The following is a 17,488-nucleotide window of genomic DNA, read 5'->3' on the forward strand; positions in this document are numbered from 1 at the left end:
AACCTATTATGAACACCTTCAGACAGAACTCCCCATATCAATTTCTTAGAAATATGGGGTATGGACAGTGTTCTGCTTCTTTGAAACTCTTTTGTAGTATAACCCTTGACCAACTGCACCATGGCTGTGTATTATCTCAACAAACAAGGAGAGACTATTCCATGCAATAGCTTTGGACTCAGGGCACTCAAGAGACACATCAAGGTCCTCACAGCCCACCTTTCTGGGAAGACAATGTCCTTGCGGACTCACTCAACAGGACACAGAATTAATCCCACGAATGGATGCTCCATCCAGAAGTGCTGGCATTGGTCCTTCATTGCTGAGGCACTCTAGTAGTGGACCTTTTCATATCTAAAGTGGTGTCAAACTAAGAAATGGACAGGTTGCTTACCTGTAACCATGTTTCTTCGAGTGTACTCTGTGAATTCACACTAATGGAGAAGCTGCGCCTGCGCAGGTTCCGACGGAAACTCTTCCAAGCTGAAGTTCAAATTTTGGCGGTAACCACGCCCCCCTTCCCAAGGGGCATATAAGGCAGCCCCAGGCGCCCGCTCCCCAGTTCCTACGCCGCCAAGGCAACGAGAAAGGGAGAGGTTTGCCAGAGGGGAAGGAAGGGCGGGTTTGTGTGAATTCACAGAGTACACTCGAAGAAACATGGTTACAGGTAAGCAACCTGTCCTTTTTCTTCGTGTACTCTGTGAATGCACACTAATGGAGACTAACACGCTAAGGTCCCGGATGGTGGGACAAGGCAAAACTCGACAAACAGTGAATGTCCAAACACGTGTTTATTAGGACATAGAAAAAATAACCGTCCCAAGGGACCAGTGCAATAAATTGTCCGAAAGGACCAGTGCAATGCAACATGAGCATCATAGAAGAAGAACATAACATGGAAGGAATTTTTCAATAAACATGATAGAGAAAAATACACAATTGCGTAGTGCATATAAACGCTCTCCCAGGGGGAGAGGGACAAACACATCTTGGTCTTTGGCATATCCGCCAGGGCCAACGAGGCGGTACAAAGCAACAGAGCAACTGCTCAATACAATCATGGGAAAAAACATATCCCTAGAGGCAGGTATGGGGAAAAAAACCCCGTCCAACTTGAAGGAGAGGTATAGAGAGTCACCTGTGGGTGAATATGAAGAGAAAAAACGTCTGAGAGTCAGGAGAGGCAAGATGAGAGTACTGATCTTGCAAAGGCCGAGTCTTTAAGGGCCTTATTGTCCAGCCTGTAGTGAGAGACAAACGTGAGAGGGTTTGACCAGATAGCCGCTTTACATATGGAGTCAAGCGGAATACCCCTAAGGAAGGCGGTCGACGCCGAGAGGCCCCTAGTCGACCTCGGGCGGATGGAAGGAGGGGGAGGTCGCTTGGCCAGTTCATAGGCCAACTCAATGGCCTGAGCGATCCAGTGGGACAGTCTTTGGGAAGAGATGGGGTTACCCAACTTGTCCCGGGCATAGGCGACAAAGAGTCTTTGTGACTTACGAATGTCCTTAGTACGGTCCCTGTAGAAAAGAAGTGCTCTCCGAACGTCGAGAAGGTGCAGTTTTTGCTCGAGAGGAGAGGAGGGGTTAGAGAAGAAAGCTGGTAAGACAATGTCCTGGTTGAGGTGGAAGGCTGACACCACCTTAGGAAGAAAGGTAATGTCCGGGCGAAGAACAGCGCGGTCATGGTGGAAACGAAGATAAGGCTCGTCGACTCTGAGGGCAGCGAGCTCGGATGGCCGTCGTGCCGACGTGATCGCCACCAGAAAGGCCAACTTCCAGGAGAGCAGGCGTAGATCGGTCGAGGCAAGCGGTTCGAAGGGAGCAGAAGACAGTTGAGAAAGAACAAGTTCGAGGCTCCAGCCCGGCGTAGGTGGTAGCGACGGCGGGCAGATGTTATTGTAGCCCCGGAGAAAAGTTTTGATCAGGTGGTGAGAAAAAAGAGATGGCTGGCCGTGGCGCTGAAAAGACCAGGAAAGAGCTGCGAGATAAGCTTTTATAGAGGCAAGAGAAAGTTTCTTCTCGACGAGAGTCATGAGGAAGTCGAGGACCACCGATACCGAGGTCGGGAAGGTGTCGACGTTACGGGATCGAAGGAAGGCATGAAAGCGAGAGAGTTTGTAGGAATAAGCCTTGGTAGTAGACGGCTTATGGGCTGCCCGCAGGACGTCTTGCAGATTCTGTGGAAGGGAGGCTAGGTAAGAATCCTCCATGCAGTGAGATGAAGGGAAGAAAGGTCCGGGTGAAGAATTTTGCCGTCCTCCCGTGAGAGAAGGTGCGGCGAGAGAGGCAGAGGGTGAAACGATCCTCTGGAGAGGCGAAGAAGGGCTGGATACCACGGTTGGCGGGGCCAGGCCGGAGCTATGAGAATCGCCGTGACCGAGATCGAGAGAAGTTTTTCGAGAACTTTCGGTATGAGGGGAATCGGTGGAAAAAGATAAAGCATCTCCGCCGACCAGTCCAGAAGGAAGGCATCCCCTAGGCAGCCGGGGAAAGAGTTCGGGGGGAGCCTCGCTCCGTAGCGGGGTAGCTGAGCGTTGTGGGGAGACGCGAAGAGATCCAGAGTAGGGCGCCCCCAGAGGCGGAACAGACCGTCGAGGACCTCGGGATCGAGCTTCCATTCGTGAGAGGAAGAAGTCATCCTGCTGAGGGCATCCGCTAAGCCGTTTTGGGCGCCCGGTAGATGGATTGCAGAGATCTGTACGCCGTGGGCTATGCACCAAATCCAGAGACGAGAGGAGAGGAGCATCAGTTTCCTCGAACCCGTACCACCCTGTTTGTTGATGTAGAATACTGCTACTAGATTGTCCGATTGAATGAGGATGGACTTGTGGCGGATGAGGGGGGAGAATGCTTTTAGGGCTTTGAGAATGGCGAGAAGTTCGAGGAAGTTTATGTGGTTTGCCCTCTCTGACGGGGACCAAAGATTTTGAACCGTCAGACCGTCCATGTGGGCTCCCCAAGCGTAGGTGGAGGAGTCTGTGGTTATGGTTAGCGATGGCGGGGCTGGATGGAAAGGAAGGCCCTTGCACACGTTTTGGTGAGACATCCACCATGAGAGAGACTGGCGGACGGACGACGGTACCGACAGGTATCTGGAGTTGTGGTGGTGGAACGGTTTGAAAGTGTCTATAAACCACCTTTGCAGGGTCCGAAGGCGCAGCCTGGCAAACGGGGTCGTGAGGACCGTGGAGGCCATGTGGCCTAGAAGGACCTGAATGACACGGGCTCTGACCCTCCGGGCAGAACGACAAAGGGCGATATGGTGGCGGAGAGCCAGGAATCTGTCGAACGGAAGTGACACAGTCTCTGCGACGGAATCGAAGAGGGCCCCGATGAACCGGATTCGGGTTGACGGGGAGAGATTTGACTTCTCGGAATTGAGTTGGAGGCCGAGAGATTTTAGAAGACGCAGCGTGAAAGAGACGTGATTTTGGAGAAGAACCGGGTCGGGCCCGACGAGAAGCCAGTCGTCCAGATAAGGAAAGACCGTGATGCCATGTAGCCTGAGGTGGGCCGCTACGGCGGCGACAACCTTGGTGAAGACCCTCGGGGCCGTGACGAGACCGAAGGGTAAAACGGTAAACTGGTAGGTTTGGTCGAGAACTTTGAAGCATAGGAACCGTCTGTGCGCTTCTCGTATCGCCACGTGGAAGTAGGCGTCTCGTAAGTCTATAGAGGCAAAGTAGTCTCCCCGCTGCAGCATCGGGAGGATAGAGGCAATAGAGACCATCCTGAATTTGGAGGGGCGAATGAATATATTGAGTGCCCTTAAGTCCAGAATCGGGCGCAGCCCGCCTCCTCTTTTCGGGACTGTAAAGTATCTGGAGAAGAAACTTAAAGGGTCCAGTTCGGGGGGGGAGGGACGGATAGCGCCTTTGGCCAGTAGTGCTTCGACTTCGGCCAGTATCTCTGGGGAGGGGTTTGAGTGGAGAACGTGACCTGTAGGAGGGAGGTCCATGAACTCTAAGGCGTAGCCGTCTTGGACAATGCGGAGAACCCATGCATCTGAAGTAATAGAGTCCCATTGATTGTAGAAAGGGGCTAGTCGGTCTGCAAAGACACCGAAGGGACGAGGCAGCGTGGGCTCTACAGCGGTAGCGGGCGAGGAGCTTTGGCAGGGGTTGGCGTCAGGTACGCCGATTAGGCTGCGGAGGAGCAGGGGTGGATCGACCGCGTTGCTTTTGCGGATGAGGTCCCCGGCGAGGTTGGTGATGGGCTTGATTGTTCGAGCCCGAAGGCCGCCTGAAAGAATGGTGTCTGAAAGATTGCGGCGGGAAACGGCGGGAACGGTGCGGGAACCAGCGAGTGCGCTGAGGTTGAGGTTGGTCACCACATTTAGACGCAAGAATCTTAAAGTCATGATTAGACTTGAGTTTGTCATCGGTACCGGCGTGAAACAGTCCGAGCGCGTCAAAGGGAAGGTCCTCAATGACCTGTCTGGAAGATGAGGAGAGGCCCGAAGACCTCAGCCAGGCGTGGCGGCGAATGGAAATCGCGTGGGCAATCATTTTACCCGCAGTATCACCTGTATGCTTCGCCATTTGTATTTGATGGTGAGCGAGCGAGTCTGCCTCCTGTTGGAGGGTAGTGAGGACGGAGCGGTCTTCGTCCGACATCTTAGCGAAGAAGGGCTGCGCCTTCTCCCAGATAATTTGTTGGTAGGCACCCATGCAGGCTCCATAATTCGCCATGCGGCAAAGCAAAAGGGCTCCGGAATAAAGTTTTCGACCCACGGCGTCGAAGCGCTTCCCCTCTCTGTCGGCCGGAGTATTCGACTGACGACCTGAGGATTGAGAGGCCTTAACGACCAGGGAGTTAGGGTCGGGATGGTGTTTGAGCCACTCCAGGGTATCATCGTCGGTACGGTACCAAGTCTCGATCCTCTTCGAGGTCGGAGGAATGGAGGAAGGGTTTTTCCAGGAAGCCTGGATAACGTCCAACAGATAAGGCAGAAAGGGGAGTAGCGTGGCCGGCGGAGCTTGGGCCTGCACCCTTTTGAAGACTGGGTCAGACACTGCTTTGGAGGTTTGTTTTATCTCCAAACCCAGGGCGTCGGCCATCCTGACCATTTGCTCAGCGAAAGCACGAACATTGTCAGTAGGAGAAGGCGGGTCCGCTTCATACGCGTCGTGGGGAGGAGAGAGGTCGAGACCGAGAGAGACCACCGAGGCCGAGAGGACAGAGTCTGGGCGGTCGACATCAACATCTTCCTCCTCAGCCCCTTGGGGGGACTGAGGGGGGGAAGACATCACAGTCTCAGGAGGAGGCAAGGCCTCGCGGGAAGAGAGGGCCGGAGGCCGAAGGTCCTTAGAGGCTGAGGCCTGGGCTGCCCGAGCCAGGCGTGCCGTTTGTCTGCCACGCTCCGGTGTCGAGGTGGGAGGGAAGAGCTGTTGGCGCGACGAGCGAGGCGGCGCGAGGGGCTCCGGCACCGGCACCCTGACCACCGTTTGGGTAGAGTGGTGGGGCGAGTCCTGCAGCTCCCCATCAGACAGGGGGTGCAATGGAGACTGAGAAACGTCTCTAGGCCTCTGGGCTGGTACAATAGGAGAAGACCTTCTCGAGGAAGTTGTCGAGGAAGATGGCGGGTCTTTCTTTGAGGAGGCCGAGGAGGAGGAGCGCTGAGTTAGCCGTTTCTTCGCCGGCGGTTGCTTGGATGCAACCCTCAGGGACTTGCCAGGTGTGGGAGGAACCACAGCTGAGTCGGATTGCGCTCGGCGAGACTCCTCGTGAGCCCTTTTAAAGGCTATTTTGATAGCAGAGGAGGACGGAGGGGAACCGATACGAGAGCGGATCGAGGTCACCGAAGCCAGAGAGCTCGACGTCGAGGAAGGTCCCACCTTTCCGGAGCGGGTCGATACGGTCGCCGTCGTCACAGTACACGGTGGTTTGACCGGTTTAGCGGCCCTGGAGGCCTTGGACGCTCTGGACGAGACCGAGGGAGCCTTGGCCGCCGGAGGCCTAGTTGGTGGCGCCGACATAGCTCTCAAAGCTGAGGACGCCGACGTACCCGACGTCGACGGAGTCGGTTCTGGCGCGAGAGATTTTTCGTAGAGCGCCGCTCTAAGCCTCGCGGCTCTGTTCTTTCTGGCCTGAGCCGTGAGAGCTAGGCAAAAACGGCAGGTACTGACCACATGAGCCTCGCCAAGACAGAAGAGGCACTTGGCGTGGCCGTCCGAGTCAGGAATTTTAGCAGCACACTGCGTGCAACGCTTGAAACGAGTAGTAGACATGCGAAGAGTCCGAAGTGAACCTTGCGGCGGAAAAAAAGGAACTGGGGAGCGGGCGCCTGGGGCTGCCTTATATGCCCCTTGGGAAGGGGGGCGTGGTTACCGCCAAAATTTGAACTTCAGCTTGGAAGAGTTTCCGTCGGAACCTGCGCAGGCGCAGCTTCTCCATTAGTGTGCATTCACAGAGTACACGAAGAAAAAATATAGTGTCCACATGGGTGTGATATTGTTTCATCATAGATTGCCTTTAGCCTCCCTTTGGCAATCAACAGTAGGGCATTCAATTCACAATCCAAAGAATTTGGGGATTTTGCTTGGACATGAGGAAGTATCACATGATTGCCTCACTCGTTCTTGCAAGAACCACACTACTATAGTTACAACAACAAATTCCTTTCAATCACTGACAAAAAAAAGTTTGCCAAATCAAACAAGAATGTAATTCTGATGAAGAAGCTGGAAGTTAGAACAGAGGAAAGAGAAGTATTTCAAATATTCAGAGCTGCTGGATGGGACTTCAAGACTCTATCCCAAAGAGCAGGCATGGGCAAACTTCATCCCTCCAGGTGTTTTGGAATACAACTCCCACAAAGCATAATAACATATAAACACATCTGGAGCTTGTTCCTATGAAAAGGTCTTTGCTCAATGGATTGCTCCAATTTCCTTCAATTAAGAGAGAACCGTATTATGTTGTGAGCATGAAAATGTCCATGAAAGAAGCCTTCCAAACCTGGGATTGGACTGGCGGCTTTGTCCTGACTTTCAGTTTCTTTTGGATTGTGGCATGAGCTCTCTGTATCCTTCTGGGCGGGCAAATGAACCCCTTCTCCTCCTTCGCCAGGGCAGCTCATTCCAGTCAGTTCCTTGCACATCTGTCTGAACTGCTTCTTGTGATGTGGGCGCACAAACATAGAGAACCCTGTCAATGAAAAATATAAACATAATATATCCAATGACTCAGAGGTAATTTGTAATAAGCTAGGGACTCCTACATGAAAAGAGAGGACCTATTTTATGTATTTTTTAATTAGCGGGAAAACAACTTTGTCTCATCACAGAACTCTCCTTATGCAAATGTCTGATTTCTAAAGTCAGGAAGACCCAACTTTGAAGCCATTTGGTTGTAGGAGTAAACAAATAACATTAGTGACATAATGGCAAAGTTAACAAAATATGTGAATTATTTAGTTAGCAGAAAATTTCATACCAAAGGCAGAAATGACAGGGAAATAATGGGGATTGGTTCCCATATCACAAGAAGAACATGAAAAAACGAATCATTCTTGGCTGTGTATGTGGCAGAGATTCTTAGTTCAAATTAGTGGTAAATTACTTTGGTCCCAATTACTTATTTAGAGCACTAGTTTAAAAATGATCCACTAAAATTATTTTAGTAAACTTTGTAGTGCTTTTCAAATATATCTATTAGGAAAGACTCAAGTATTTGCCCCAATAATGTCTTTAATGGAAGCAGAAACAGTCTCCTCTTTACTCCCAGCTATCCTCACAAGTAATCATCTGGCTGCTAGTAAACCCACTCTCATTACTTCTTATAAAACACACAACTTAGGAGGGGTCTGAAGCTTTGTGGAGATCTCTAGCCAATCCTTTGGGTTCGGTGCCTAACAGGACAGCTCATGATTCACATCTGGAATGCTGAGTCAATTTCTACAACATCCATCCGTTACACTAAGATAAGAAATATGTGTCTCTCCATATAAGCCAAGCGTTCAACTTGGGAATTCATGGATAATTTTCAAGAGTCTGTGAACTGGAAAAAAACTACAGCTGGCACCCTCTTCAGGAGCCACAAGATCATAAACTTCCAGTTCCTAGAGATTGGTGTTTACAGTCACTAATGACTGGACATGCCGCCAACCCCCTCTGCCCAAATTTACCTCTTCAGTCTAGAGCAATGGATCTCAACCTGTGGGTCCCCAGGTGTTTTGGCCTACAACTCCTAGAAATCCCAGCTAGTTTACCAGCTGTTAGGATTTCTGGATGTTGAAGGCCAAAACATCTGGGGATCCACAGGTTGAGAACCACTGGTCTAGAAGCACCTCAACAGAAGTGTTTCCCAGGCACTGCAGGTTGGGGGCACTGGAAAATGATGTCTGCTGCGCTTTCTTAATCGCAGTGTGCATAGAAACCAACAGCTAGAGTAGGATCCTGTCTGGTCTCTCCAGGTTCGTGATTTCAACATGGCCTGCGATCAAGAGAGTGCAGAGATGTTATCTCCCAGTGCCCTGATGTGCAGAAACTGTGTCTCAGAAATCCTTCAGTTGTGATGCTGGCAGGCTGAAAAGATATCATTTTAAGGATGGAACTGCCAGACGTTAACTGTAACAATGGAGCTCTTTCTGCTGTGCAACTCCTTAGCGAAATCTGCTATGATCACATAGGGAGCATTGCCTTATCTGCAACAGGGCATGATTAGGAAAGATCCAGCTACACAGCCAGGGCACACTGCAAAAGAAAGTGAGGAAGTCAATACTTGCTTTGTAGCAGGTGAAAATGCTCTGGCTTTTCGGTGGTGACGGCTGCCACTACAGACACCAAAGCATCATAGTCGTCTGTCTTTTTGTATGCAGACAGCGCTGAAAAGAAGCTGTTGAAGCTACTTTTGTCCAATGCGATCCTGAGGTCATTCAGATAGGCTGACCGGATTTTTTGGTTGTGTTCCTCCTTTAGAGAGCTGGGTGGCTTTTGCAAAGGTTCATCAGTCTTATAGCAGCAATTTCCTGCTGAGAAAATTAGGAGAGGGTAAGGCACATTATGATACTGCAGAGAGAACAAGTATCCGAATTGCTTTGTATCTCAGAAATTCTCTGGAAAAATGAACAATACAATCCCTGCAATTATTTTTTAAAGTGGAGTGGCACAAATTTGGGCAACAACATTGCCACTAATGAAGTGTTATATCTAGGAACAGGGACTAAACCAAATATAGACAGTACAATAAAACATAGACCAGTACAATAAAACATAGACCAGAATTCAGCCAATTCTTACAGAGCACTGCAGCAGAAACAGTCTCAAGAGTTACTTATCAAAATAACATCCCCATGTAGCAAAAAATAGTATCTGCCTTTGCAAGGAAATACTACTGCTGTCCCATATATGTAAAATCTACTGCTAGATCATCAATCTGTATGTCGTTCAGAAAATAACTTGGCCTACTTCAGCCATTCCCTACTCAGCTAATCCTTTCTTCTCATCTTTTTGTACAGTACTCATTTGCTTTCTTAATTTTTATGTTCAGGTTACATATGGATCCCAGGGAACACATAGTTTGGCAGTTATGCTTCCAACAACACAGTTTGTATTTTATTTCCCCAATAAATGTTTAGCTTGAATATGTGAATATGTTTTTATGGATTTTAACTTTGATTGTTAAAAGACTATTGATATTTAATTCTGTTTTAATGTTTGTAGATTTTAAATTGTATTGAAATGCTTTTAATGTAAGCTGGTTTGAGTCTCCTTGTGGAGAGAAAAAGCAGGGTATAACTAAACATAATAATAAACAATAATAATAATGTCATATCATGTCCGTATCATTAAGACATGACTCACTAGACAGTAATGCTTGGCAAGGTAGAAGGCAGTACAAAAACTGGAAAACCACATTCCAGATGGATACACTCAGTCAAGGATGCCATGACCCCGAGTCTCCAAGACCTGAACATGGCTGCTAAAGATGGGGTGTCTTGAAGGTTTCTCACTGATATGGTTGCCAAAAGACGAATAAGTCTACTTGACAGTTCCACACCTTCCAATACTGAGTCCACTTACTACCCCTAATTTAGCCACAACTTCTTCATTCAGAGTTGGCCCAATAGCAACCTGTCCAAGGTGCACATTACATGGGTTGTCTCACCTGTGTAGCGTGCCCTCAATATTAATGCTGTAGTTTTATTTCACAATGTATAGCAAAGTTATAATCTTGCTCCTCCATTCTAACCTGTTGTCAGACTGCTAATTTTCTTCTGGCTATCTATGACCTTCTATCAGTGCTCATCAACAGATAATCTATGACGTGAAGGGGATTTTCCTCCTTTGTATAGGAGAAGTAAAAAGCAGGAAGGCCTCCTCCACAAAAGAACATCAAAAACGTGGCGGCAGCAACAGCCCCGACTATTATACTGTTACAGTTGGGAGTGGATATACCCCAGGATGAAGTTTCTCTTCTTGCCATTCCTTTATGGAACAAGTTAAGAAAATAGGAACTCTAACTCCAGGATGCAGATGTTCTGGAAACAGACAGTTTAGGAAGTATAGAACAGATGGGAAAGCCCCATAAGATTTTAGAGCACTTGCCACCCTCCTCAGAAGCATGTCACAGATATGGCCTCTAGGTCTGCAAAGGGCACAAAGTACAGCCTTGGCTCATGGAAAGGTCAACTTATAAACAAAAAGAGTAGACTTGGCTTTCTGTTCAAGCCTAGAGTTGGCTGGGTGTATAGCTTTTAAATATATTTTTATTATTACATATATATCTACACTTCTGGTTCTGACGCTATCACCCTGATTTACTCAAGTTTCACACAGTAAAGGGATTCAGAGACATGAAAACTACACCACTATAATATTCAAACCAGGTAGAATTCAAACTAGAATGTATTATACCCAGAAAAAGGAAACCGATGAGGATATTCTTAACAGTCACAAAACACATGAGATAACATACAGTTCTGTTCCTGGCAGTAGCAAATTGGCACCACATCTGCATTTTGCTAAAGTGTACAGGTGTATGCACAATGATCTCGAAGTTTATTTCATGCAACAATAGCCTAAGGTTTTCTAATAACAGACATTGAGTTCAAAGGAAAAGAATTTCCATTATATCATGCATGTTTAATCAACCAATGCTTCCTGGGAAACAGCAGTCAGTTAATTATGTTGAACTATAAAGAAATGTAATATGCTGCAGGCTGGAATACATCATTTCTTTGTTACCTACAAATATGTTCTCATTTTCTAAGGAATACTACAAGTCCAAAGATGTTAACAATATATAAACTTTTAAAACTGTGGTTTTCATCACTGCATGCAAGAGAAAAGCTCAAGATGATCGGCATAACCAGCAGCACATTGCTCAGAATTATTCACTTGTAAATACCATATGTTTCTTGGGATGATTGTGTCATTTCTTTAATCCTTATGTCAAAGGAGCATTTAACAGAAACACAACAATGAGAGAACACTGTGATTCTCACATTTGCCTGATCACTGTGTGTGACTTGAACCCATGGGATAGTTTGCCTGTCTGCTTGCTTTCCTTCTTTCTCTTTGAGACCATTTCATCCTCCAGACAACTACTGGGACTGAAATACATCGGTTCTCATGAGAACACACCTGTGGCATTTGATGCTGATGTTAAGTGGGATCTTCCTTTGTTCAGGTGCTGCTCGGAGTCAAGCTGTTCACACAAGCCCTCTGAAAAGGTGGCTTTTTTCTCACATTCCTTCTCTAATAGTAGAAATAACCAGTTAGTCCTAAATGAAGGAGGAGCTTTGAAAACAGGTTTTCTACAACTGTTTGCCAAGAAACACGGCATTAAAGGGAGTGTTCACGAAAGGCCAGGTGCCTACTTTTATAATAATAATAATAATAATAACAATAATAACAACAACTTTATTTTTATATCCTGCTCCCATCTCCCCAGAGGGGACTCGGGGCGGCTCACTAGGGGACAAGCCCAGTTTCAACATACAATAAAATACTGCATAATTAAACCAATGTAAAACAGATAAAATAGTATAAACATACCAAGTATGTGTATAAATATACTTTTTAATACTGAAATGGCATAGAGCAGGCATGAGCAAACTTCGGCTCTCCAAGTGTTTTGGATTTCAACTCCCATACTTCCTAACAGCTGACCGGCTGTGAGGAATTATGGGAGTTGAAGTGTTTTGGGGAGAACTGGCATGAACGTTTTGGAGTTGTAGGTACTGGGATGTATAATTCACCTGCAATCAAAGAGAACTCAGAACCCCAGGGGTTAGGCGGAATTTACCTTGATGTTGGGAGTTGTAGTTTACCTGCATCCAGAAAGCACTGAACCCAGCCAACAATGGACCTGGACCAAACTTGGCACACAGACCCAACATGGCCAACTGTGAATACTGGCAGGATTTTGGGATGGCTGCCCTGGGGAATCTGAGAGTTGTAGTTCACCTGCATCCAGAAAGCACTGAAACCAGCCAACAATGGATCTGGACCAAACTTGGCACACAGAACCAACAGGGCCAACTGTGAATACAGGCAAGGTTTGGGGATGATTGCCTTTGGAATCCGGGAGCTGTAGTTCACTCTTATTCAGACAGCATTGCAGCCAGACGACGTATCTGGACCAAACTTGGAGCACAGACCAAAATGGCCAATTTTGAATACTAGCAGGGTTCGTGGGGGATTGCCCCATGATTCTGGGAATCACCCACACCAAACTGAGAATACCTAGCATCCAAAATCAAACAATGCCCTTTTCAAATAACCCGGGCATCGATAGGTACCCAAGCTAGTAAATATACAAAGAAACCAAAGCCATGGCTCTTCCCAGAAGTTGCCAAAGTGTAGGAACTGTATCTGTTCTAGTGTTACCACATAAAACTGGACGTAGCTCCACAAAAACTGAGGAGCTGGGATGCAGAAACCAGATAAACCTCCTTTAAGAGAAAGTAAGAGAGTCTGGTATTCTCACTGCTACCACTTTGGACCACAGTCTCTCCCTAGAAATGCATCTTCTCTTTACAAAACAGTTGATGCTTTAGATCTAGTGAAGCTCAATGACTTCATACAGGAAAGACCCAAGGAAGGCCCTTCTCTCTTCTCTGGTTTCTCACCTGCTTTCTTAGCCAGGAGCAGTCTCTCGTCTTGGGGGAGACTGTGCTCTGGTTTGTAGCCACAGCCCATCCCTGTCAAGCGATGGCAAGCTTCATCAAATTGCTTTTTGTGCTGCGGTCGGACAAACTGGTAAAACTCTTGTAAGTGAAAGAAGAAAAAGGAAATATATGTCCATAGTGATAATTATGCTCTTCTCAGTTTGAGACACGAATATGCTCACAGGCATTTGCTAATCTCACTTGCATATTTCAATGTACTTTTGGAAATTTGGGTAAAAAATTCATCCTAGAGCAGGCACGGGTAAACTCGGTCCGCCAGGTGTTTTGGACTTCAAGTCCCACAATTCCTAACAGCCTACCAGTTTTAGGAATTGTGGGAGTTGAAGCCCAAAACACCTGGAAGGCTGAAGTTTGCCCGTGTCTGACTTAGACCCCCCCCCTCACTGACCTGGGAATGTCAGCAATACAGTAGAGTCTCACTAATCCAAGCCTCGCTTATCCAAGCTTCTGGATTATACAAGCCATTTTTGTAGTCAATGTTTTCAATATATCGTGATATTTTGGTGCTAAATTCGTAAATACAGTAATTACAACATAACATTACTGCGTATTGAACTACTTTTTCTGTCAAATTTGTTGTACAACATGATGTTTTGGTGCTTAATTTGTAAAATCATAACCTATTTTGATGTTTAATAGGCTTTTCCTTAATCTCTCCTTATTATCCAAGATATTCACTTATCCAAGCTTCTGCCGGCCCGTTTAGCTTGGATAAGTGAGACTCTACTGTACATTGAATAACTAAGGCCCCTTCCACACAGCTGAAAAAAATCCCACATTATCTGCTTTGAACTGAGATATATGGCAGTGTGGACTCAGATAACCCAGTTCAAAGCAGATATTGTGGGATTGTTTCCTTGATATTCAGGGTTATATGCCTGTGTGGGAGGGCCCTGAGTCATCACATAAACTAGAACATGTATAAACTTTATACTGAATCAAAATATTTGTCAAATGAGCACAGATTTGGGGAAATATGGACATGAGTCTAATCTAACCAGTTGCTTCATTTAATCTGGTCCACAAAACTGACCTGATTTATTCCTTTTTTCTGAAAATAAGCTTATTTCCTTCTCCCATTTCATTTTGCAATCAGGCACAGGAACAAAAAATAAGCTAGCAATACATCCCTTCGCTATATATTTAGGGGAGGAATATCATAGCAGAGTTTGCATTTAATTATTGCCTAGTCAATCACTCTCCTTCTTGGATTCCTAAAGAAGGCTTTGAATGGCATGGACAAAAGAAGATTCCTTGTAAATGGCAGCATTAATGCTATATAATGATGATTATAATAATGATGTTAATAATGATAACAACCCATTCTACAATAGTACAACTGTGCTGCTTAATGTGAATTTCAGTACAGATTTTATTTCTTTAATAAGATATTAGCCACTTCGTTTGATTTTGTAGCTATTGTGTAGGGCGAGTGGGCTAGTTATCATTCCCCAAAATAAAGGCAGGCTTCTAGGAAAGCAGCTTAGGGACAGAAAGCTACAGTACCTCGCAAAAGGTTGTGCTTTTTCTGATCTTCGGCAAAGAGGTCACTCATCTGAGACAACAGAGTCTCAAGGTCATTGGTGGCCATGTACTGGTGCAGGGACTGTGAGAACGAGTCGAAATTCAGCTGGCTCAGGGACTGCTTCACCATTGCAATGAAAGCTGCAGCCCGAGCCGTTTTGGGCTCAGAGGGGTCTTGAGCTTTATTAGCTTGCTGCAATTTAAAACAGAGCAATTAAAAAGGTAAAATGCATGAGAAGAATCCTTTTAGCATACTGTTTCTGATTCCTCCAAGGGGGGATTCTGGCTTATGTCCTCTGAAAGAATTGGCTTTTTTAAATAGCAGAATTGGGCTTTAAGTAAGTATGCCTTTTAGAAAGCAGTTTCTGAATCCAATAACTGCACACACAGCTAAAATGGCACAACTTACCAGCTAAGTCTAGATTTGAGAAAAAGATGGTTTTAGTGATACCTAGAGGTTTTGATGGCTTTAGTGGTAGCTAAATGTTTGACAGACTTCTGTTTGAAAGACCTGGATATTCAAAATAGGTCATTTCATTGCAGGCTCCAACACAACTTACCATGGCGCTGATTATTTTGATTTTCTTCCGAACTCCCTTCTGCCCATCCATAAGCTTTTTGTCATACTGAAGGGTCAGAGTTGATAAACGTTTGGCCTGTAAAAACAAAAGATATAGAAAGGATAAAGACTCTTCCTTTCATTGTGGAGCATTTTTCTGCATAAAGATAAGAGTTCCTTTTCCTCAACGACTCAAGGACACAGAAGAAAACGGGGCAGAAAGGCTGAAGTTTCAGGAAAAACATTAGCACAATGGAGAGAGATCCAAAAAAATAATGGAAGGTCATGGTTAAGGGGAAAAAACAGGCTAAAACATCTGTGATTTCTCTCCTTAAATCCTGCTGACATTTCAAGGCCAAGAGGTATCAAAATCAATCGGATATTAACTTTCTCTCGCTTAACATGATTCAAGGGTATCTTTACTCCAACTTACCGAGAAAGTCAAAAATATCAAACAAAAAACAAAAACAAAACCTACACTATTAGGCATCAGTTCAAACATTTTTAAAAACCTGTTTAAATGCTTGCAAGCATTTAACAAAATGCTTTTGAGAATTTAAAATTGTACAAGAACAAGTTTAAAAATACTCCTAAAATTAGAAATCTTTTGGAATTAGCAGGACTGCCACAATAATTATTGAAAAAGGTTTCGAATATAAATAATAATAACATAATAATAATAATTTTATTTTTGTATCCTGCCTCCATCTTGGGGCGGCTTACATGGGGACAAGCCTGATCAGACATAGATTAAAAATACAAGTTTAGAACTTTGCATCTTTATGGATTCTCAAAAAGTAGCCACAAGCGATACGCTCATATGTGTGAAAAATTTACTATGCAATCATGATGCTCAAAATGTTTTAAGGGATGTAGTTACGAGAATGGGATAAAATGAAATTATTGTTCCCCAAAATAATAATTCTGAACCATGAAAATAGTTTCCCCTTCAGTCCCAGAATTTCTAATATTCCTGAAAACAAATCATATTTTGAAGTCTTCTATTCACCTTTTCCTGGACAATTTTGCCTGCCGTTTTTCTATGGATCTATAAGGCTCCGTTTTTAAAATGTATTACTGATGTTTTAAGTTACTGCAAGCTAATATATTTGGGAGTGAAGGAAAATTTTATCGCAGGAGGCAGAATTTTTATAACAAGAGGAGCAACATCCTCAGTTATACCATTAGATTTTTTAAACTTCTCCCCTGTTGTTCTCTGGATTAAGATCTCACAAAAGCTACAAGGAGCAAAATAGTACAAGTGCATTATTAATTATGTTTACATCAAGTACCTCATAGAAATATCATTAATATATAATATATTCCCTGGAGCTTAAAAACACGCAGAGTAGAAAACAGTAGTTAACAATAGTATCCAACGGATGAAGAAAATGCAGGCGCCACTAACACAGTCACTCAGAAAAGTGTCCTCATACCTTTTCTTCTCCCATCAAGCCTTCTTCCTTATTTGCCTCTCCATCCTTCTGGTCATGCTTCTCCAGAGCATCCAAGAGGCTAGCAGGCTGCCTTTTTGAGGAGGCCGGGACCTGATCGTACTCGACACATAGGCTGGCCACTCCGTTATCTGATACAAAAGTAATAGATCACTGGTTAAATCAGCCAGGGGAAATTTTGGCCCTCCCTCCAGGCATTTTGGACTTCAACTCCTTATCGGCTGTTAGGAATTGTGGGAGTTGAAGTCCAAAACGCCTGGAAGGATAAGGTTTGCCCATGCCTGTTCTAGAGCCTGGGAATGCAAAAGGAAGACTATGCAGACTACTGGAAAAGTTCAGATAGTGTATTAGGTAGGGGACCATTCAGGTATGCAATGACATCTTATTCGGCTTAGAAATTGAAATGAGAACCAAGCTGAAGAACCGGCATTGTCCATAGACACCTCCAAAGACATGTGGCCGGCAGCATATGCATGGAGCATCACTACCTTCCCACCAGAGCGGTACGTATTGATCTACACTTGCACATTTGTATGTTTTCGAACTGCTAGGTGGGCAGAAGCTGGGGCTAACAGCAGGAGCTCACCCCGCTCTGCAAATTTGAACTGCCAACCTTTCGGTCAGCAAGTTCAGCAACTCAGCAATTTAACCCGCTGCACCACCAGGGGGTATGTAAAAGAATCATAGAGTTGGACCAGACCTCACGGGCCATCCAGCCCAACCCCGCCAAGAAGGAAAATCACATTCAAAGCACCCCCGACAGATGGCCATGCACTCTCTGCTTAGAAGCCTCCAAAGAAGGAGCCGCCAC

The 17,488-nt window shown here is 45.6% G+C and overlaps 1 protein-coding gene across 7 annotated transcripts in view; it reads right to left on the bottom strand.

Moving 5' to 3' along the window:
* rtel1 (regulator of telomere elongation helicase 1) overlaps positions 1-17,488 on the bottom strand; it is a 91,437-nt gene that overhangs the window by 17,054 nt on the left and 56,895 nt on the right. For 4 of the 7 annotated variants that reach the window (XM_062979096.1, XM_008119604.3, XM_008119603.3 and 1 more), the window contains 7 exons: positions 16,660-16,808; positions 15,225-15,320; positions 14,647-14,857; positions 13,081-13,218; positions 11,591-11,704; positions 8,731-8,976; positions 6,963-7,151 (listed from right to left, as the gene is read on the bottom strand). In XM_062979096.1, the coding sequence (XP_062835166.1) occupies positions 6,963-7,151; positions 8,731-8,976; positions 11,591-11,704; positions 13,081-13,218; positions 14,647-14,857; positions 15,225-15,320; positions 16,660-16,808 (1,143 nt within the window). The remainder of the gene's footprint in view (positions 1-6,962; positions 7,152-8,730; positions 8,977-11,590; positions 11,705-13,080; positions 13,219-14,646; positions 14,858-15,224; positions 15,321-16,659; positions 16,809-17,488) is intronic. The other 3 variants (XM_008119600.3, XM_008119602.3, XM_008119601.3) reach the window with 3 other exon arrangements.

Source organism: Anolis carolinensis, chromosome 4 (genome assembly GCF_035594765.1).
Source record: "Anolis carolinensis isolate JA03-04 chromosome 4, rAnoCar3.1.pri, whole genome shotgun sequence".
Taxonomy (NCBI): domain Eukaryota; kingdom Metazoa; phylum Chordata; class Lepidosauria; order Squamata; family Dactyloidae; genus Anolis; species Anolis carolinensis.